The sequence below is a fragment of the Pogona vitticeps genome, chromosome 2 (genome assembly GCF_051106095.1).
Source record: "Pogona vitticeps strain Pit_001003342236 chromosome 2, PviZW2.1, whole genome shotgun sequence".
Lineage (NCBI taxonomy): Eukaryota > Metazoa > Chordata > Lepidosauria > Squamata > Agamidae > Pogona > Pogona vitticeps.
The window spans coordinates 178,123,927-178,146,689 of record NC_135784.1 but is presented as its reverse complement, the minus strand read 5'-3'; the positions used below and the strand labels follow the sequence as shown (position 1 = coordinate 178,146,689).

The following is a 22,763-nucleotide window of genomic DNA, read 5'->3' as shown; positions in this document are numbered from 1 at the left end:
CGATTAAGGTTACAGCTCCATGAGTAGTTATCCAGGTTTAAGACCCTGTAGACGTGAACAGGATTGTTCTACGATAAGTCTTCATTAGCTGTAACAATGGAAGAGCGCTTACCACTACAAGATTAAAAAATATATATAACATTTCCAGCCCGTAAGTGAGCAGTACTGTTTTGAAGATCAACTATAAATTCACGGACTGTGCAAGCCTTCATGTTCCACAGATGAAAATATGTTAAAAATGAACTAAAATACTGAAATAAAAAGTTGTGCTTTGAGCTCAAAAGTAGTGTGTCCTCAGTTCTGCAATTTGTAAAACATATACAAATAATCAGTTAGTTAGAGGATTATGAGCATGTGTCAGAAGGCCTGAAAAGCAATTGGCAAGTTTTATGAATTTGGTATGTGCATCATATAATGTATAAATGTATAAAATACAAGGACAATTATATTTTGATTTTTAAAAAAAATAAAATTAATATATTTTCCCCCATCATCTTATTTTGACAGAAATATTCCTCTGACCTCAATTGCCTGGTGGCCCTGCAAGAACTTTACAACTACATTAACAAGTACTATGATCAGGTGTGTTGAAAAATTCCTTAATAATTGTAGGGGGCACATAAGACAATGGGGGAAGAATTAAGCAAACAGCTGTAGGAGAAGGGTGAAGGTTTAGTCCTCTGTTGTAACCCATTCACTTTTTAGAGACTGACTGCTGGGGTGGGAAGACATGGAGAGGGACATGACAACATTTTCTGCATACGGCAGGCACCAGTTGAGTGTTATATTCGTTTTGTGTGCCTTTTTTTAACAGATAATCAGTGCCCTAGAAGAGGACCCACTGGGCCAGAAGATGCAACTAGCATATCGACTGCAGCAAATCGCGGCTCTTGTAGAGAACAAAGTGACTGACTTGTGACATTCCTCGATCTGCTACCTGCCCAGACTCAACACGATTTAACTGTGCAATCCTAAATGTGTTTACTCAGAAGTAAATCCTATTGAGTTCCACGAGGCTCATTTCCCAATTCACTGCATTCTGCAGCTGTTCCCTAAGGAGGCCAGGTTGCTCCATTCATCAAGTTCCCTACTCTCCATTGTTTTGTGCTGGTGCGCACACATCACCCCACTCCCAGTGCCTTAACTGCATAGATGCTGCCGAGCTTTCTCGCACTCAGTGCACTCTCTCTCTCTCCTTTCCTCCCTTCCTCCTGCTCTTCCTCTCTCTCCCCCTTCCCCACTTCTCGCTCTCTGTTTTCTTAAAAAAAACTGGCTGCAAAGGGAATCCTCCAGTCTGATACACTGGCTTTGTAAATAAAAAGGTGTATTTATTTCTGTCGCTGTTTGAGGAGCGTGCCAGTTACAGCCTCCCACCTTTGGCGGGGAGTGGGGTAAAGGCAGCTCCTTCCTGATTACTGCATCTTCTGAGATTTGGGGATTTATCTCTTCCACCCCAAAGATCTTGACCAATAATGCACTAATACTGGGGTGGTCACACCACCTTTCAGCTTCTCTGGTACAAATGGACTCTTAACTAGTCTCTCTTTTAACCCTCCCCATCTATTCCCCCCTCCCAATTTTATGTATATATGGGAGCTTTGTGCTCCAGGATTGTATTTATTTTACTGAACTTTTGAAGAATTAAAAAAAAAACAGTTTTCAGAAAAATACAGTTGTCAGACTTACTCATGGAACTGAAGAGAACAGAGGAAGAAGAAGGGAGGAAAGGCTGCACTTCAGCAAGGTGACTTCTGCTTTCTAGTTAAATGCTGGCATTGCTAAGAAGGGGGAATTGGTGAAGACAAATAAATGAGTGGTCTCAGAGTTAAGGTAGGATGGTTTCAAGTAAGTGAGGCTTTGTTTGACCCATATCCCTCTGTACTTCTGACTACATTCAGAGCTGATTCTGCCTTGAACCTGCCATGTAGCTCCAACTTCAGTTTATAGGTATAGTATATGCTGATTATTTTAATGCACAAAGTTACCGATGTTCCTTTACATGTTTTTAGATCACAGTGTCTGTGGTCCCTTACCGTGGCCCTATATTGTCTAGGACTGATGGGAGTTGTGCTCTGACAAGATCTGGAGGGTCAAACATGTATATCAGCGGTGGAAGCTTGTCAGGATTTCATTTGACCAAAGGTGTGGGCCTGTCTCCATTAGTACAAGGGTTTTTCCAAGATAGATGGGCTTGGGCAGAAGAATTGCTTAAAGGCATTGTCTTCTCTTAGTGGGCTCATAAAAGCTAAGTAGCAGTGCTCCAGGTGGGACTATCCCAAGACATTTTGCTGCCTGAGACAGAGCAGCAAATAGCATTGGCCACCACCACCCATACTGTATGCCCTACATAAATTCAGCCAAATTCTTTTGGTACCTGGGGTAGAAAATCCCATTGGCACTTTTCCTCTTTCCTGGCAATAAAAATACAATAATAATTAACAAATAACAATTTGCTGTCCTTTCACGATACCCAAAATCTGCTACCTGCAGTGGCTGTTTCACCTCCACTGAATGATGTACAGTGGTGCCCTGCTTAATGATTACCCCGCTCCACGACAAATCCGCTTAACAATGAGGTTTTTGCGATTGCTTTCCTGCAGGCTGCATTATCAGGTGTTGTTGTTTTTTTTCCATTTGAGACTACTGGGTTGAAGAGATGCCAGACATCTGTAATACTGTGACTGTATGAAAGGGATTTGAAGAGCACAGTGCTTAGCTCTGTCCTTGGCCAGCAGCTTATTTTTTTGAAGGGAGTGATATTCCTTGAAATATGTTAACAAGACATCACTTGCTTGGCTTCAGATTAGCAACAGCACACAGCATTCATCATATGAGCCACCTTTGGTCCTGGTTCATTTAATTGCTGATATCCACATCCTGGATTAGAGGTTAGCAGCCCTCCAGATACTGCCGTACAGGAACTCTAAGCAGTTTTAGCCAGCATAACCAATGGTGAAGTGAGGGGTACTGGGAGATGCAGTCTAACAGATCTGAAGTGCCACACATTCCTCTCCTCAGCCTTACACCTTTACTCTTTTGGTCTGACTCCTACAGCATGACTCTGGTTGCTTCAGTTTCATCAGTCAGGCTTCAGCAAATGCATTCTGCTTTGCTTTAACAGCTGAAAAGTCACAGGCAGTGTGGTAGATCTGGTTAAGTTTCGTAATGCAACCTGTTATTAATGATATGAATGGCCATTTGCAATTAATTGCTTTGAAATGCTGGTACGGGTAGAAAGAAAAGTGAGAAATCTAAAAAAAACCGTGTGTGTGTGTGTGTGTGTGTGTGTGTGTGTGTGTGTGTGTGTGTCTGTGTCTGTGTCTGTGTCTGTGTGTCTGTGTTTAGATTTATATATGGTTGGCATTTTAAATCTAAAAATAACCGTGTGTGTGTGTGTGTGTGTGTGTTTAGATTTTTATATATGGTTGGCATTTTTTAAGGATAAATATTCAGAAAGCTCTTATTATAAATGTTTCAGGGGCTCAAGACACATAGTTTCAACACAAAAAATTCTGCAAATAACTTAACTGTTTTATTGTGTGCATTTATCCAAGCACAAAACATATACTGTACACACTTGCTCACCTACAGAGAGGCGTGGAGAGAGGGGAGGGAGAAATAATACACTGCTTCCACTTTTTTCTCAGATGAAGAAAAGAGCGGAAGCACTAAAGTTGAAGGAAGCAAAGGCTAGTTCATGAGGCGAACACCGATCAGGAAAGCCAAAGCTTCGGCCCTTGCTGGACTACAGCGCCCACCAGCTTTATACAAAACAGCTAATGGATGAGAATGATGGGAGTTGTGGTACCCGAAACACCCATTTTGCTCACCCTTGCTCTAAGTAAACCTCCAGGCTCTCCCCACAGTGTAACCTGTGGCAACCAAGGTTGGTCAAAGAGCAAATGGTGTCCCCTTCATGCAGCGAAGCCAAGGTGCCTAATACTCAAACCCAGACAAGATATGCCGGCATAGAAAACAGAAAAGCTTCAGAAGCACCATATCCCATCTTCAGCGCAAAGATGCAAATAAAACAACTGGCTCCTTACTCATGATGACGCCTAAAATCTGATACCGGTAACTGCCTTAAGGCAGGCAGGGCTGTCCCTCTCAGTTACTTTACAAAGCGATGGGGAGGGAGGTCTTCAAAGTACAACATGCATTAAGTGGTTTGAGCGTGTAAAAGTAGAGATATATTAGGCTATCTAGTGCAATATCCTATGCAAAACAATAGGCTCTCTATCTCTCTCAACAAGACCTGGAGATAATTATGGCTCTGATCATCAGCTTCATACAGCAAAACTCAAGCTTAAACTGAAGAAAGTAGGAAAAACCACTGGCCTAATCAGGTATAAGCTAAACCAAATCCCAGTGCAAAGAAATAGAGGAAAATAATAGAAGGGGAAAAACCAGAGATCTGTTCAAGAAAACTGGAGATATTAAAGGAACATTTTGTGCAAAGATGGACATGATAAAGACAAAAATGGTAGGCACCTCACAGAAACAGAAGACATCAAGAAGAAGTGGCAAGAATACACAGAGGAATTATACCAGAAAGATTTGGGCCCTGACAACCCAGATAGTGAGTTTCCTGAGCTTCAGCCAGACATCCTGGAGAGTGAAGTCAAGTGGGCTTTAGAAAGCATGGCTAACAACAAGGCCAGTGGAGGTGATGGCATTCCAGCTGAACTATTTAAAAGCGCAAAAAATGGTCTGAAGCTCAACATCAAAAATACTAAGATCATGGCCACTGATCCCGTCACCTCCTGGCAAATAGAACGGGAAGATATGGAGGCAGTGACAAATTTTACTTTCCTGGGCTCCATGATCACTGCAGATGGTGACAGCAGCCACGAAATTAAAAGACACCTGCTTCTTGGGAGGAAAGCAATGACAAACCTTGACAGCATCTTAAAAAGCAGAGACATCACTTTGCTGACAAAGGTCTGCATAGTCAAAGCTATGGTTTTTTTCCAGTAGCGATGTATGGAGGTGAGAGCTGGACAGTAAAGAAGGCTGACCGCCAAAGAATTGATGCCTTTGAATTGTGGTGCTGGGGAAGGCTCTTCAGAGTCCCCTGGACTGCAAGGAGAACAAACCTATCCATTCTGAAGGAAATCAACCCTCAGTGCTCACTGGAAGGACAGATCCTGAAGCTGAGGATCCAATACTTTGGCCATCTCATGAGAAGAGAAGACTCCCTGGAAAAGACCTTGATTTTGGGAGAGTGTGAAGGCAGGAGGAGAAGGGAACGACCGAGGATGAGATGGTTGGACAGTGTCATCAAAGCTACCCACATGAATTTGACCCAACTCCGGGAGGCAGTGGAAGACAGGAGGGTCTGGCGCGCTGTGGTCCGTGGGGTCACGAAGACTCGGCCACGACTGAACGACTAAACAACAACAAATCTCTCTCATCTTGGTTGGTACAGAAGATGATGAACACTGCGACCCCAGCTCACTTGCACTTTTAAAACAGTGCAGGTTTAATTGTTCGTGACCTGCTCTACGTAAATCCAAATGGCGGCGAGTCCTCTTTTGCTCCCCTCCTCCCGGTCCAGCTCGCTTTTCCTCAAAGGCCGGGGGGGGGCGAAAGCTGGTGCAAAAGAGGCACGGAGCGGGGTGGTTGGGGGGGGAAAGACCCGGCGGCCAGCAGGGAGAGGGAGGAGGAGGAGGAGGCGGGAGAGGAGTCCAGTCTCCACCCTTCCAGCCTCACGTGGTGGAGCAGAAACAGCTCCTGCAGTTGGGAAGGGGCCGGGCTGCGCAGGCGCAACGGGGGGGGCGCGCGCTTCCTTGGAGCCTAGATGGAGCTCACGGGGGCTGGAGGGGCCATGAACAGCAAGAAAGGTGAGTTGGGGGGGGGCGGAGCGCGTGGCGACGCAGCTATTTATTTATTTATTTATTTATTGGACTTATATACCGCCCCATAGCGCTACAAGCACTCTCCGGGCGGTTTACAATTTTTAATTATACAGGCTACACATTGCCCCCCCAGCAAGCTGGGTACTCATTTTACCGACCTCGGAAGGATGGAAGGCTGAGTCAACCTTGAGCCGGCTACCTGGGATTTGAACCCCAGGTCGTGAGCACAGTTTTTAGCTGCAGTACAGCGTTTTAACCACTGCGCCACGAGCTACCTGGAAAGTTTTTTTTTGTGTGGGGTGGCGCGCGTGAGAGAACTTTTGGGTCTGCGGAGAGAAGTTGGAGGTTTTCCGGGGAGGGATGGAGGGGGGGGTTTCTAGCAGGTGCAGAGGAAGAGGCGGGGGGGGGGGGTGGTGTGGCGGCTTCTTGCAGAGACTGCCTGCTGCCGTGGGTAAAAGTACGCCCAGGAAACTTTTGCAAGGAGAGGCTTTGTGCCCACCCAACCCCACCACACCCCGCATTCATTCTTCTCCCGCCCTTTCTCTCCCCCCCCACCTCAAACCTCAGGCCCGGCGAACGGCCGGGGCAAGAAGAAGAAGCATAAGAAGGAGAAGGCGCCGCCCCCTCCGCCTTTGGAGAACGAGACCCCCACGGGGTGAGTCGGGGGGGGGGAGATCGGGAGTGAGGGTCCCAGCCTGGACGTGGAGGGGGGAGGGGGGTCTGGACGCCGGAGAGGGTCTCCCCTGAGCGAAGGGACGAACTCCTCCTGCAAAATAAATTTTAACGCTCTGCCCTGATCCCCCCGCTGTAGGGAGCCAGCATGGTCTCGGGATGGGGCGGGGTGGGGGGAGACTGAGGGAACAGCTGCAGAAGAAGCGCTGATGCATTTATGGAGCCCGCGATGGTTTTCTTAGGACTGATTCATACACGCATGTTCTTTGCTGGGTGATGATGGCCCTATGGGAATGGGTTAAGCATCTCCCTACTGCCTGAAATGTAATTCTGTTCCCTTGGGTGTTGTATTCATTGGCCAGTTATTTGCCATTGAGAAATCTAGGAGGTACAAACAACAAACTCAGGGGAAACCCACTAGTGTTTTGCAGAGTGGACCCGATTCCAGCAGAGTGACAACCCCCCTCCCCATTTTAACCATGCAGATTTTTAAGTTAAAAGCAGCATGACTGGCAATTGAAAAGAGAGTGTCCCAGATATAATACCGAAAACAAGACTTTTGAGTCATCAGACAGGCTGCGTTCAGTGAGGTCAGTTCATATACTTGGTGGCAGATAGGTTTTGAGATGGTATGAATGCATAGCAGGCCTGGGCCTCTTGTGAGGAAAAAAAAAGGTTGATCATACCTCAATAGCAGTAACATGAGCTTTCGTGCTGTGCTTTGCTTCAGGAGTGCATAGAAAGATGAAAGGTAAGAATCAAGGTAATCCAGGTGCATGATGATGTGGACTTACTTAACCACCAGATTTCTGTCCTTAACTGATAATGGGTAAGGGTGTGAGAGGCCCTGGTTTGCAAATATAGATCAGATACCTTTCTCACCGTGGTGACTGACACAGACTAATGGCTACGGGTGTTTCAAATGAGTGCATTTATCTACCTAATAAACGTTCCATCTCTTATGGTGGTCGCTGACTAGTCCGATTTGGCAGGGAAAACCTTAGTACGTTTTGGGTCAAATTCAAGCCTTGGATCTTTTTTAGGCGGTGGGGGAAGAGGGAGGAGGCCTACTTTTCTTGGGCCTCCCCATGGATGGCAAAACATATTTCAAACCCCACTCCTCTTAAAATAGGCTTGAGCTGGTCAGTAGCTTGCTGTCATTGTACATAATAATACTGGAGCAATAGTACTTGCCCATGGAAGATTACTTAGTTTTAAAAGTGCTGTTAGCATCAAAAACTTGAAGTGGTTTGTATGCAGTACTGGATATTCCAGGTGCCCACCCATCCAGCATCCTCCACATAGGAAGCCAGGATGTTCAGAAAGGAACTGTGCTGCAACTCTTTTGCCTGAGAGTTGATGCTCTTTACACAGAGGATGTTTCTTGTGCGAAGCATCATCCAGTCACACGAGTCCACACCTGCAGTTTGAAGTCCTGTGATCCCAACATAGGATTACCACCTCAGAGAAGCTAGGCCAAAACCAGCCAGGGCTTGTTGCTTTCTCTCGCCAATCCCATCCCCCCCTCCCATTCCAGATTCCATTCCCATCCTGGGCAGCAGCTGCCGGGGGCTGTGAGGCTATTTTTAACCCCCCGTCTGTCCGCCTCTTGTCTCTGTGCACATTTGGGCTTTGACGGGATGGAGGGTTGTGAGCTCAGAAGGTATTAATTCCTCTTTTACTAACGAGGGGAGCATGTGGAACAGATAAGGTGCCCAGGCACCAGCATATGTCTGCTTGGGATAGTCTTCGGCCTCCATCCCAGGGATCTGCCGCTCCAGCCTGGCATTCACCCCAGAATCAGCAGCTCAGATCCAGATCTGGAAACTTTCCTCTGAGGAATCCTGTCTTTCCCCTATAGGGGAGGGAGAGAACTAAAGCACAGGACCTTTCCTTGTTCAGGGAGTAGAAGATCCAGAGCCATAGCGCTCTGCCAAAAAATAATTTCAGTTTCTAATTGGCCAGTGTGAATCTCTCCCCTGTATATCAGTTAAAATGGGAGAAACAGAAGAGGAGGCGGTGGAAGGTAATAGGTAGGTACCAAGTATTGCTAAAAGAGGATGATGGTATTTCTTGATGGATGATTGTACCCTTGATATACTTTGCGAAGCAGTACAAACCAAAAAAGATAGGTTCCTGTCTCAAAACGCTTATGGTCTTCACTAGATTTCAGGGAAGTAAGAGAGTTAAAGGTAGCGGAAGGAATATGAGGAAATGAGGTCACATGTATTTAAGCTTATGTGTGTAATAACTGTGGTTCTTTCTCTCTAGAGAGAGCTGTCAATTAGAAACAGGTAAAGAATGTCTGTGAGTGGTTGTCTTTCACAACAGGAATAAGATAAATGTAAAACGAAAAAAATAATATACTGTAGCTTCTGATGACTTTTCTCTCTTCCCTCTCTTCCTGCTTCTCCCTCTCTGCTGGCCTTCCATTTCCAGGCCACTGAGTCCCTCATGCTCAGATGATGTTCCACGTACGCCACCAATACCTCCCCTGCCTCTCCCTGCCGCAATTGGAGGAGGGCTGTTGGGGTCTGATGATGAAGAACAAGAGGACCCTCGAGATTACTGCCGAGGTAATTCATAGAACCATAGAATCGTGAAGTTGGAAGGGGCTATCAGGCCATCAAATCCAACCCCTTGTCAAAGCAGGAATACAAATCAAAGGATATCTGGCAGATGGTTGTCTAAATTTCTCTTGAATGCCTCCAGTGTTGGAGCATTCATCAACTCCCAAGGTAACTGGTTCCATTGTTGTACCGCTCTAACAGTTAGGAAGTTTTTCCAGATATTCAGCCGAAATCTGGCTTCCTGTAACTTGAGCCCATTGTTGTGTGTCCTGCACTCTGGGATGACTGAGATCTTGCCCCTCTGTATGACAGCCTTTCAAGTATTTGAAAAGTGCTATCATCTCTCCCCTCAGTTTTCTTTTCTCAAGCCTAAACATGCCCAGTTCTTTCAGTCTTTCCTCAAAAGGAAAGTTCACCTCTGCGCTAAGTAATAATGATGAATATCTTTTTAATGAATTGCTCATATGTAGCACTGGATGGCTTTAATTATGATTCAGTAAGTAGTGTGTGGGTACTGCTTCTCCAAATGCCACAACTTAGTTAACTGATGTCATTAATTAGTTCTGCTCGTCTCCTTCCAGGTGGGTATTACCCAGTAAAGATTGGGGACCTGTTCAATGGGCGCTACCATGTGGTGCGGAAACTCGGCTGGGGGCACTTTTCTACCGTCTGGCTTTGTTGGGACATTCAGTGAGTATTGGGCAAAGGTCAGAGAATATACACCCTTATTTTTCTGACTCCCTACAGAAAAAGGAAGGAGAATTAACTTCCTAAACAGTTGTATGTTTGCAATGATCAGGATGCACACAGAGAAAGTTTCATTTTGTTTTGCAGAGAGAGGAAATAGGAGCATAGAGAAAGAGACTGGTACGTCATACAGATCCAGAATAAGGAAGAGAGGAATGGTTGAGAGCTGCTATGTTAATGATGGCCTTCCCTGTTCTGAGAACTTTAGTAGACACAAAAGCCCCTTTGACCCCTTTCAGACCATTCATTGTGTGCAGTGAGGCCTTAGTCCAAGAGTGATGAGACTGGAAAACAGAATCTAGAGCAGGTGCACAGAACTAGAGATATTTGCTTGTAATTAGTTATTTCAACACAGTTTCATCAACACTAATGAAGGCTTTATTCTACGGTGTTAACCTGTAGAGTCAAGGGAAACCCTGGGGTAGGAGAGGAAACTCAGCTCTCCTGACTGCTCTTTGATTGTGGATATGGAAAGTTGGCTGTGTGTGCAAATGGATATGTGGCCCTGTGTTCACACACCTTGAATCAACCCATGAGAATCTGGGATGCCTCTGGGGATGCTTGGGTCAAGCATGGAGTAGGCAACATAGCCACGTGTCTTATAGCAATGGTGGGTGCTGTTGCTTTTACTGTTTGGGCTACTGAGGAGTCTGTTTTGCTTTTATGAAGTTGTTTAATACTTTGGGAGGCGGGGGGGGGGGGGGAGAGACAATAAACTCCTAAATTACTATATATTTTTTCACCAAGAGCCATCTTGAGAATGCTGCTGGAATTACGAAGTGGAAAGTACCGTATTTTTTGCTCCATAAGACGCACCTCCATAAGACGCACCAAATTTTTAGGAGAAGAAAACAGGAAAATAAAAATCTGTTTTCTTCTCCTAAAAATTTGGTGAGACTTATGGAGAGGTCTGTCTTATGGAACACACCCTAGGACCCTTTGGAGGCTCACCCTCGCTCCCGGGGGGGCCAGAGGGGGCAAAATCGCCACCTTCAGGGACTCTTCTGAAGCTTCCCAAGCCTCAAAAGAGTCCCAGAAGGTGGCAATTTCCTCCCCTCTGGCCTGGGGGGGGGGGGAAGGGTGAGTCTCTAAAGGGTCCTGGAACACACCCTAGGACCCTTTGGAGGCTCACCCTGCCCCCCCGCCGGGCCAGAGGGGGTGAAATCGCCACCTTCTGGGATTCCTTTGAGGCTTGGGAAGCTTCAGAAGAGTCCCAGAAGGGGGCGATTTCACCCCCTCTGGCCCGGCAGGGGGGCAGGGTGAGCCTCCAAAGGGTCCTAGGGTCTGTTCCAGGACCCTTGTGAGGCTCCCCCCACCCTCCCACAGGCTCAGAAAAGGTCCCGGAAGCTGGTGATTTCACCCCTGCTGGCCCCATGGGGGGTGGGGGGAGCCTCGCAAGGGTCCTGGAAGGCTCACTCGGAACCTTGTGAGGCTCCCCCCATGGGGCCAGTGGGGGAGAAATTGCCAGCTTCGCTCCATAAGATGCACAGACTCCCCCCCCCCCCACTTTTTTGGGGGGGAGGAAAGTGGGTCTTATGGAGCAAAAAATCTGGTAAGTATTTTTTAAATGGAGGTGGCAGAGGAAAGCTAGGAATAACTCAGTCCCCTCCCTCATTCCCTTCCTCAGGCGAAAGCGTTTTGTAGCTCTCAAAGTGGTGAAGAGTGCGGTGCACTATACAGAGACGGCGGTGGATGAGATAAAGCTGCTAAAATGTGTGAGTTTTGTGCCTTTCCACTCTGCTCCCCTCAGATCCTGGAATGATTGCAGTGGTTAGTTCCTAAAAAGGGAAGTAATGGGGATCCGGGGGTGCCTGCAAACCTGTTTATTTTGGGCAGTGTGGCTCTTTCTCCTCTTGCATCTTCTTCTTCTTAGCATGTCAGTGTCCTCTAATGAGGGAAATACAAACTGTGCATGCCTCAAAGCACTTCTTACTCATTCAGATACTCCAGGACTCAGTTTGGGTGCCAAACGCCACTCTCTGGGTCTAATCCAGGATATGCTTTGGTTCACATTATTCACTGGGGTGGATCCGCTATTGTTTTGTTTAATATGAAGTCTGACAGCCATCTGTCCCTCTTTTTGCTGTCAAATGCAATTTGTGCTGTAAAAGTAGCCATGTATGTAAATCTAATGGTGACATCTCCAGAACAAGGGTGGGCAACTCTCTCCCATGCTAGCTCTAGAGTGTGTAAATCCTCTTGATGTCAGAAATAGGATAGATCAGCCATTCTCAATTGGGGTGGGGGGGTGGGGGAGTCCTAGCACATTTGAAAGTGGCCACAGACTGGAAACAGTTCTTCATACATCACCTTCTAAAGTTCATCATGTGACTTATACAATCCTGATTGGGCCTATATTTCTTCCGTATTGTGTTTATGGGCATGGCCAAAAAAAGATTGAGAAAGGCTGAGGTAGATGACTGCCTGAGAGAGTGGCTTTTCAGTCATGGTACCAAGGGTTCGGAACAGTTTGCCAAGGATTACTCCACCTAGTTTGGAAAGGGAAACAAAGAATGTTTTCTTTCCACCAAGCTTTTGCTGGTCACCATTTTGTGTGCTGTGTCTTTTTTTTAAGCTTCGGAAGTTCTTCCTTGATTGCCCTGAGTTTTTATTGAAACTAGTCTTGTTCTTATTATCGATTGCTTTTATTTTGGTTGTAAGTCACCTTGAGGGTTTGTTAGAAAGACAGGATTCAAATCCTTAAAATAAATAAAACACACACAACCCTTCAGGAGCTCTACAACTTCATATTGAACCTGAGGGACAGTCATTACACACTTTAAGACAGTTCATTGTATATTGATATCCCGCATGTTGGAGCCAGCAGAGTTTCTAGTCACAGTGTCCCCTTGAAATGCTAAATGTCTTCATGTAGGGAAGTCACCTGCCAGCATGTTCTTTTTGCTACTGTGGATGCCACTTTTCTGCATCTCTCTCATCTATAGGTTTAGATCTACAGCATGGCAGTTTGGGCCCTGGGGCTTCTAGTAGCTGACCCTGGTCTAAGATGCTTCCATTTGCTATCGCCTCAGTTTCTTACTTTGCATTCTCCTTTTCACCTTCCAGGTACGAGACTCCGATCCCAGTGACCCGAAGCGTGAGAATATTGTCCAATTGATTGATGACTTCAAGATCTCAGGAATCAACGGTGTCCGTATCCTTTTGCTTATGAAACCACTGCTGCTACTTCTGTTCAGATAATATTGGGGTCCACTCTTGTTCCAATAACAAGATAACTTGTTTCTCTATCTATCTGCCTTGGATGTTACTGAACTGCTCTAGACAAACTTTCATCTCTAACTGCTGGTGAGACAATGGGTGAACATTTTCTCAGCAAGCAAAAAACAAAAAAACCTAACCCAGCTTCTCCGTGGAAATAGAAAAATAGTTTACCAGGAGAAATCTTCTCACCAACATTTAGTCCAGAATAATTTTTCTACAGGGAAACTTTCAGTCCTGCAGTCTGTCTGGGGAGACCAGTGTTGAGCTGTTGGTCTTAATGAGGCCTGTTGAGGATGAGGAGAAATAGCTGCAGCCTTAGGTGACTAATGAAAAGACACAGGTGTTCATAAGCCACACAAGGATTTCATTATGGTTAGGGAAACACTGACATGTTCGCAGCTAGGGCTGGGCTTGGCCGGGAGCAGTGTTTCATCAGTCACCTAAGGCTGCAACTATTACTCCTCATCCTCAGCAAGCCTCATTCAGACCAAGGGGGCATGGAATATCATTTGCTGTGAGTGTGCAACATCAGAGACACCTTTTGGCCGGAATCTAAGATAAATCTGATGGTGAACCTTCTTTTCGAGAATGTTAAAGAAGGCGGTGGGCAAGTATGTTCCTTGATTTTCACACATGGCCTCCTGAAAGATAAAATGAATGGAGTGGGGGGGGTGTAGTGGTCATATAGTCAGACTAGGAAGATGGAGAACCAGATTCAGATCCTTATTCAGACATGAAACTCATAGTGGGATCTTGAGCCGGTTGTACCCTCTCAGCCTGACCTACCTCATGTGATAATTTTAAGGATTTGAAAAAGGAGGAGAGGAAATAACCTTGTACATTGTTTTAAGTATCCTGGAGAAAAAAATCAACACCTACAATGTTCCTGCTTTATCGTTTTATGCCTTTTAAGGAAGAGTCATTTTTTTCCACATTCTACATGGTGTGTTTCCCCCGTCCACTCATATTCTGTCTGCCCTGTTGAGTTATAAAGGGAGTGATGACAAACAGACAGTAATTCCCTGCAGAAAGTCTTCCCTTCCTTTGCCAACACAGTGCACATCTTACACTTACTCAACAAGAAGTGTGGTGTCCATAGAGACCCGTATTCAACATCCAGGTGCCTCAAAATCTTGTATTCATCAGAACAATGACACTACTCTTTCCCTCTCCTTTTGCCCCAATTAGACCCATTTTTAAAATTATTCACAAATAACGAGAGGTAAAAAGATAGTAGACAAGGTTGTGATGACATTGTTCACAGTCACTCCAGTAGCTCTTATCTCTCCTTAATTTGGAACCTACCCAGACGTCTGTATGGTCCTGGAAGTTTTAGGGCACCAGCTGTTGAAATGGATCATCAAGTCCAACTACCAAGGGCTTCCTATACCTTGTGTCAAGAGCATCCTACGTCAGGTAAAGATGGATTTTTGTTATAATGGTTTCTTGGGGGATGAACTTGTACACCCAAAATTGTTCTTCACTTTCTTATTTATCTACCTAGACATAGATTATATATCTGTATCTCAGGATATCATCACAGTGGTCCACTGCCAGTTTTGATCAGTTGCCCCATTTTAATCAGCATTAACATCACCGGTGTTTATAGTAGGCCTAGCCTGCTTTTGCACCGTGTGCCAGTCAAAGGCCTCGAGGCTGCTGCACACATGCATTTTCTTCTCTAGAGAGCGCTGGAACCTGAGTGCCCACTTAAGTTAACAAACACTGCCAACACTATGTGAAGCCCCAGAGTAACCAGTACCACAGTTTCTTGAAATGAAAAATGAAGGACCCTGTATTTATTCCTCACCTTGAGTCTGCATCTCCCTTCCCAGGTGTTGCAGGGCCTCGACTACCTCCACACAAAGTGCAAAATAATCCACACAGACATCAAGCCAGAGAATATCCTGCTGTGTGTAGACGAGAGTTATGTGCGGCGCCTGGCAGCTGAGGCCACTGTCTGGCAACAGGCAGGTGGGCCTCCTCCCTCTGGCTCTGCAGGTAAGCACTTATCATCCTACCCATGCTTTTTTAATCTTTAGAGATATATGCGGTATAGGAAGGATTAACAAGTGGATCTGTTCTTCGGTCAGCACTAGCTGGACCAGACAAGATTTAGCAGGGGAAGAAATTAGAAATTGTCGCTCACAAGCAATATTATCTCTAAGCCGCGCACATGAGCGCTCACCCAGAGTGCCATCGAGGCCGCACACAGTCAGCCGGCAACCAGTTTGTTTACTTCCTATTTCAAATGAAGCCCCGCTGAGCCCACACACACACGCACAGAGCGAGGCCCCCACACAGCAAGACAGAAAATTAGAGGGAACGTTGCTCACAAGCAACCATTTCTGCAAGATCGTGAAGGGTTCAAGTTTGCGGATCTGTGACTAATACTAAAACTACCAGATTCCCAGTGAGTGGGTGAGCAGTGGGTAGGCATCAGATGCACTAGAATGCCGATATTGTTTAGAATTGTGTTTCTAGGAACATGGACAGAACTAGGGAAATCAGACAATCGGTGTCCAGTGACATTGAGGAACTTAAATTGTCCAGAAGATTTTTGACAAATCATAACACAGCCACAGAGAGGGCATTGATTGACCTGTTGGTGATGTGAGACAGAAGAGAGTCGAGTGGTGTGAACTGCAAGAGAAGAGTATATCATGTGATGAGTAGTCCCCTTGGTTTTCATGAGGAGACTACTGTAAAATGTCAGCGGGAAATAAGTACACACACAGGTACACACATCACCGCCCAACTTGTCAGTAAATGCCATTTCTTCATCACTTCTTCCATATCCCCTTTTTGCCTCTGATTTGAAAAATGGAAGGCCCGGCTGTTCCCTATGAAGGAGTCAGAACTGGCCTGAGGGATTCTGGTGCCTGATCTTCAGGAATGGAGATGGAAAGTGGGCCGGGAAGGGGAATAGCTGGCTGCGTGATGTGTTGTGTCGGCATGGCTGAAGGCAACAAGAAGGGAAAAACGGAAGACGAGTCTCTCTCCTCCCCGCACCCATGTACATGTGCACAGCAGTTCTCCTGGTTTTCCCTACTTGTGGTCTGAGGCCTTCTGAAGTTGTTGATCACTGTAGTCTTCTCTTTTCTCTGTGGTGGAGGGTGGGAATGAGAGATAGGCATTTGATGCATTTAGACCGGAGAATTAAAGGGAAGGGCTAAACCGCAGAAGCCTGTGCTGCAGGGTCAGAAGACCAAGCAGTTGTAAGATCGAATCCACGCGACAGAGTGAGCTCCCGTCGCTTGTCCCAGCTCCTGCCAATCTAGCAGTTCGAAAGCATGTAAATGCAAGTAGATCAATAGGGACCACCTCGGTGGGAAGGTAACAGCATTCCGTGTCTAAGTCGCACTGGCCATGTGACCACGGAAGATTGTCTTTGGACAAAACGCTGGCTCTATGGCTTGGAAACAGAGATGAGCACCGCCCCCTAGAGTCGAACATGACTGGACAAAAATTGTCAAGGGGAACCTTTACCTTTAGAGTGAGCTGGATAGCTTAGTGAGTTAGGTACTCTCTGTGTTGTCCTCTAAATGTTCTGCCATTTTATTGCCCCAGGCCTGACTTAAAGGCTGGAAGATAGGGCAGTGACTAACTTATTGCTAGAAGGGGGGGGTGTCCATACTGTGAATGGTTTGTGTGAAATTCACCTGAATTTTGCCGCCAAGATCTAAAAGCATTAATGAACCCTCAGAGGACTGAAGCCTGCTAGAGGCCTTCTGTCTTGCAAGATCTACTTGATCAGGTTAACATTCTGTAAAGGATTGCCAAAAGGATTATCCCCCAATAATTCCATGTTGGGGACAGTGACAAGCCTTTTCTGTCTGAACTCTGGGACAAAAGAGGTGCCGAGAAGACAATAAATGGCTTGATAGCTGGAGAACTGAACTGGAGAACTGAAATTTACTTGGTTCTCTTCCTCACTTGCCCTGTCTTTTCTTAGTGTTACTGGTTGATGTTTGTTTGCTTTGGACTTCCTGGCTGTTTGATTCTGGGAATCATTTCTGTCTCTTTCTCTCTCCCCCACTCCATCTGTGCTCTTCTTCCCTCAGTCAGCTCTGCACCCCAGGAAAGCCTGGTAAGTCTCCCCAACCCCTGGTGCCTCTCTACACCCCCCCCCACCCCATCCCCGGATCCAGGGACAGTGGAAGAATGATGTTTTGAATTGCCTGGATTTTGAAAACTTGCTTGCATTGTGAGGCTGGTCTTGGTTGACTGATAGTTACCTCCCTTCCTCAGTCTTGTGTGGATGGAGAGGTCTTCCCCTTATTTTGTCATTTGAGTCCAAGGCTTGTGGCCGCAACTACTTTCACCAACAGTCCACCAAGGGACAAACTTTTTTTTTTACAGCCAGCGAAGCCCTTTTTTCAGGTAGCACAGATGCAACATTACGATTTTTTTATACATTGAACAGATGTGTCTGTACACAGGGAGGGGGACACTGAACAGTTGTAAAGCCTATAAATGCAGATGGCTCTATATATTATCCTCAGTTGAGGTTCTTCAAATAGCAAAAATGGTGGTGGTGGGATGCTTCCTGTATATCAGGGTGTAGAATGCATCAGCCTCCAGATATTGTTGGACTTGTATCTGCTGTCAACTCCATCCAGCGTGGCCAGTGGGAAGGGATGATGGGGTGTAGTGTCCGGTATGGATCCAGAGAGCAACAAGTTCCCCACTGTCCTTCTTTCCATGTCCCGCCTGGCCGGCACAGGAGAAGTGACTGGCTGTCAGACAAAATCATTTTGTCGAATTAAGTCTCAGCAGGATTTAAGTTCAGCTAGTTTAGAGTCCTATTAGGGTCACTATAATTTGGTTCCAACTTGAAAGCAGATAACATACACAGTATAGTCTGGATCCAGCCCATTCTGCATTGACCCACTGATGTGTGTGAAACGGACATTCCCTGCCACTGCCCCCCCCCCCCAGAGGATCAACACAACTGTGCAAACTAGCTTCCCACATTCCTGCATTGGGCCTTGTTCCAGGAATCGGCTCTCAACTGCTTTTCCAAATTTGCATCTCCATTTGCATCACTGATGCATACAGAAGCTTTCTTCTTATCCCAGTGTGCTCACGTCCTCTTCTCTGTGCATGTCTGTTCATTTGTGCAGTGAACCCCCCACCCCACCCCATGCACAGCCACACTATTCTGGCCATACCATAGTGAAACTTAAAAAGCAGTCCAGCTGCAGCCATTGGTTTCAGGTTTACTGTGCATCCATGCCCCGAGGAGTCCAGATTTTGCCCTTTGAATAATCTGTGTCAGTTAAACGACAAAACAGTTTGGTTTCCCACATGGTTTGAAGAGTCTCTCTGGTATCTTGTAATACGAGTGGAAGGGTGGCCTTCCAGATTGATTGATTGATTTAAAGTATTTTTGCCTCGCCTTTCTCCTCAAAAGGATGCAAGGCGACTGGGTCCAGATGTGGTTGGACTGCAACTCCCATCAGTTCTAGCAGGTACAGCCAGTGGTAGAGAACTGCTGGGACATGCGCTCAAACAACACCTTGAAGACCATACTTTACACATCCGTTATAGTTTTGTGGAGTCTAGAAAACCTGTCAGACTCTTTGCCTCTTAACTCCCGAAGACAGAGCAAAGGCAAAAGTGGAGCGGAGAGGAAAGTTGGTACTCCTTGTTGTGGGGGAGAGTCACCTAGTCCAGGGGTTGGGAACCTATGACCCTCCAGATGTTTGAGGCCATCGCTCCCACAGTCCTTTCATCTCTAGCCATGCTGCAGGGAGCCAAAACATCTGTAAGACCAGTGGTTCCCTCCCTTGGCTAACACATTGTTGCCACAGTTGGGTAAGCTACCTTGTCTAAAGCCTATCTAGATCCCTTTCCTCTTGCCATAGCCGGCTCATAGCCTGCTTGCCTAGGCTAGAGGCCCAGACTATCATCCATCAGCAGAAGATCTCCTGTGGTTCCCAGAACCTTTGTTTGGACCAAGCAATGGCTAATGAGCTTCCTCCCCTTTGTGGCCATAGTAGGCCACACAATACCTCTTCACCACTTATAGTAACTATTCTCAGCTGGGGGCATAGGGTCCCCTGGGGGGGGGGCTGGCGCCTTTGAAGGAGGCCACAGACTAGAAACACCCTTCTTCATGCACCACTTTGTAATGTTTGTTGTGCAACTTTTACAATCCTGATTTGGCCTATATTTCTTTTATATGTTTAAGGCCATGGCCAAAAAAAAAAGGTTGACAAGGGTTGACTTGTAGCTTGGGTGCTTAAAGCCAGGAAGGAAGCCGGAATGTTTGAGCAGCCAAACACTGCGAAAAGCTGCCTGTGTAACTCGGGTAACTTCAACATCACCAAAGAAGAGGCTTTGGTTAGGGAGCAGCTGTCCGTATAGCCTCTGTTGTGCTAGGTCTTGCGGTATCATGAGGCCTATCAGTCACCCTTCTTGAAAATAGGCAGCCTCAACATTGCTCCCCCCTGCCAGTCACACTTTGGCATTTTGGTGGCAAATACATTACTGCTTAATATGTCATACACTTAGCACAAATAGTCAAGTTTCAGTGGGGCAGGCTGAAAAAGACAGTTTTTTTCTGCTTCCTGTTACTACTTTGCTGATGTAAAGCAAGAGGCAGGCAGATATCTGGCTTCTGGGGTCTTTTTTGAACTGCAGAAGGCCACCAACGTGCAGAATGTAGAAATAAGAAAAAGGGAATGTCCCTCAGCACATGCTAAGCTTTTCAGTATCAGAACTGAGCCAAACCCAACATTTTTTTCATGTAGGAGACTGTTCCTAGCAGGGCAGATTTAAAAAATTATTAGTAATTTTTAAAAAAAAATTAAAAAAATGTAAATGGATTTAAATCATAATTTAAATAAAAGTCAATGTTGTTACTTGAATCATTAAAAAAATCCATTTTTAGATTTTAAATCAAATCCACCCTGGTTCCTGATTTTTCAGTTCAGTAGCCTAATTTAGAAAGGTGGGAGGGAAGCATGGTGGGGGTGGTGAGGAACCCTTGTAGGGCTACTACAAATTACTCAAAGATACACCAGTAGATTCCCATCATGTCTTTTGCCCAGTTCTGACAACAAGTATGGAAAAGCAAAGCTGCAGTCCTAACACCACTCATAGAGTTCCCACTGCCACCAACCAGGACTATTCCTCTCATTCTGCCCAGAGCACCAGAGAAGGTCGGGGGTTGTGTGAAGATGTCTCACTTCATCTTTCCACTTGCATTTGCAAGCCTGCTTTTGCCAGCCGAACAGGGTCCTCTGAAGTTACTTTTCTCTTTAACCCTATACTCTCTTTCAGGTGATGATCATATAAAAATGATCATCACCACAAAACAGACCTGGCAGGGATGAACCCAGTTTTTCTCAAGATACTAAACCAGTTTGCTCATCTAAACCCTATGAAAATCATGGGCGATTCTAGTAATCCATTAAAAAAAAAATTGCTGAGAATAAATTCCTTTTTAATAAATGCCACCAAAGACATTGCAAGGATAGATGCTGCTGATACTCCCAGCAGGTTCATGAGAATGCAAAATGTTGCCCCAAGGTGGAGTCTCTTTGGCTCATGTGGCAGTCTTTGGGCCCATGGCCTCTGCGTTATTCTGTACATGTGGATCTGTGGCCCATTTTTCAAGATGCCCAACTTTGATAAGATGCTTGGAGCCGGATATGTAAAGGTGAATGGATGCTTGCATATGGTACAGATTGATAGGCTTGCATGTTGACCAAAGAGCAGATAAATCTTTATGATCCTCTTAAGGATCTTCCTTCTACGGTCCCATCATTTCTAGTTCAGTTCCTACTGCTCATGCACCCTAGTTGTCCCTTCTGTTCTCTTGCATCAGTGGCAGCTAGTGCTGTGGTCAAATTGTGCGGCTTACCAGAATCCAAGGGGGTCATATTTCATGTGCCCATGCTGCAGTTTTTCTTGAGTTTTTTCTTTTAATACTCATATCCTTGGGCTTTCACGCCTTGATACCATATGTACATGCACACAGATATGCATCACCTTTGTATCCATCTATGAATCCATGTTTTGCTTGTGCAAGCGCAAGTTCATGCCCCCTTGCACAACCATTATGGTTTTTTGTTTTCTCATTCCCAGTTGCACGCTCTTCATGCCTTGTGTGTGTTCTCCGGAGTTCAAACTTCTGTCATCGAGCACGCCCTTGTTTCTGTACGTTGTTCCTTTGCTGCTGTGCCTGTTTTTGCTTTAGCCCTACAAGCAAGGGCTGGCCTGAGACATTTTCCGGCCTTCTGCAGTGGTTGACATGCTGTAGGATCCATACAGTTTGCCCCAGAATCTGTTTCGGCATCAGCAAGGATGCTGAAGCTCACAGTACTTGAAATGTGGATTGGTTTCTTGACATCCCGAAATAGTGTTCTTTGAGAAAAGTTACGTTTTTGGACCACAAATTCCAGAATTTGGCAGATACAGGCCAAAAAAGTAACTTTTTGAAATTCAGCTTGAAGCGAACTCTTGCTTTCTCCAGTTGGGCTAGCATTAGACCCGAGCTTGTTTTATAGTCCTGAAGTGTGCATGGCTCACCTCTCCCTGCCTTTCTACTTTTACCTGTGACCTTTTTTTTGTTTTTGTTTTGGCAGGAACCTTGAACAAAGAAGCCACATTAAGGTCCAACACTCAGTGAAGGGGCCAAGCTGTGTCCGGGCTGTACCACTTCAGATTCCAAGTGGGGGCTCGTGTGATTGAAATGTTCCTCTGCACCAAATAAGTGTTCACTGCACATAATCTCTGCCTGCATCTCAGGAAGTAGAGGACTCCTCTAGGGAAGGAGGGATTGTAGTCGTATGAGCTCCCATCTGCAATCTGCAGTGGAACATCCCAGGCTCAAGTTGTCCACTTTACTTAGAATTAGGCCTTGGTTTTCCAGCCGTTGACTCATAAAACCTATACAGTATCTATACATGTACCGCTATGTAACATGCATTGCCCCACAGGTGGGGTGGGGTGGGGTGCGGAGCAGTAGAGGCTAAGATTCCTTTTTTCTCTTTGCCCCCTCATTTGTTTTCACACAGTTTTACGCTCTTGCCCCTTGTGTGTTTTGATGTGCCTCACACCTTTGTTTTTGTAGGGCATTCTTACCCTTGAGAGCCCCGTTTGTTTCTGGGGGATACCCCTTGGTTTGCCCCCTTCTCGTTTGGCCCCTCGCCTGCACCCGGAGGTCCTGAGCTTGCATGTCGCTCTTTGGCATGCTCTTCCCACTCCCACCCACCTCAGACTGCCCCGGGATTGTGAGTAGCAGGGTTGTGACCTGGGGCCCTCTCATCTCCCAAGAATGGCAAGCTTTCGAAGAACAAGCGGAAGAAGCTGAAGAGGAAGCAGAAAAGGCAGAGCCAGCTCCTGGCCGAACGGCTTCGGGACCTTCAGCAACTGGAAGACCTGTCGGCCGTGGCAGCGGGCGATGCCGGCGAGTCAGCCATGAGCCCAGGTGAGTTTTGGCCATAGATAGTCACCGGTCCCTAGACAAGCCTACGCACGGAGAAGCTCGTTCCACCCCACCCCCACCATTTACTCACTTGCCTTCACGCCCCTTTGTGCCCTGTTTACAAACTAGGGTTTGTGTACCTTTCCACATTGCTCTGCTTTTGGTTGGTTTCCTGGGCATTGCCCTGGCATTGGCCACCGTTGTAAGTTTCACTGCCGTGCTTTGCTCTCTTGATGGCTTGTCATAGGCAACAAG

The 22,763-nt window shown here is 46.1% G+C and overlaps 2 protein-coding genes across 5 annotated transcripts in view; both read left to right on the top strand.

Annotated features, from left to right (window-relative positions):
• PLXNB3 (plexin B3) overlaps positions 1-1,668 on the top strand; it is a 75,091-nt gene extending 73,423 nt beyond the window's left edge. For all 4 annotated transcript variants that reach the window (XM_072991415.2, XM_072991417.2, XM_072991416.2 and 1 more), the window contains 2 exons: positions 508-582; positions 815-1,668. In XM_072991415.2, coding sequence (XP_072847516.2) covers positions 508-582; positions 815-919 — 180 coding nt within the window. In that variant the 3' untranslated portion in view covers positions 920-1,668. The remainder of the gene's footprint in view (positions 1-507; positions 583-814) is intronic.
• Positions 1,669-5,711: 4,043 nt separating this feature from the next.
• SRPK3 (SRSF protein kinase 3) overlaps positions 5,712-22,763 on the top strand; it is a 29,454-nt gene continuing 12,402 nt past the window's right edge. Inside the window, exons 1-10 of the mRNA XM_072991419.2 lie at positions 5,712-5,843; positions 6,426-6,513; positions 8,970-9,106; positions 9,682-9,790; positions 11,475-11,562; positions 12,914-13,001; positions 14,379-14,485; positions 14,905-15,070; positions 17,134-17,159; positions 22,358-22,511. Coding sequence (XP_072847520.2) covers positions 5,801-5,843; positions 6,426-6,513; positions 8,970-9,106; positions 9,682-9,790; positions 11,475-11,562; positions 12,914-13,001; positions 14,379-14,485; positions 14,905-15,070; positions 17,134-17,159; positions 22,358-22,511 — 1,006 coding nt within the window. The 5' untranslated portion in view covers positions 5,712-5,800. The remainder of the gene's footprint in view (positions 5,844-6,425; positions 6,514-8,969; positions 9,107-9,681; positions 9,791-11,474; positions 11,563-12,913; positions 13,002-14,378; positions 14,486-14,904; positions 15,071-17,133; positions 17,160-22,357; positions 22,512-22,763) is intronic.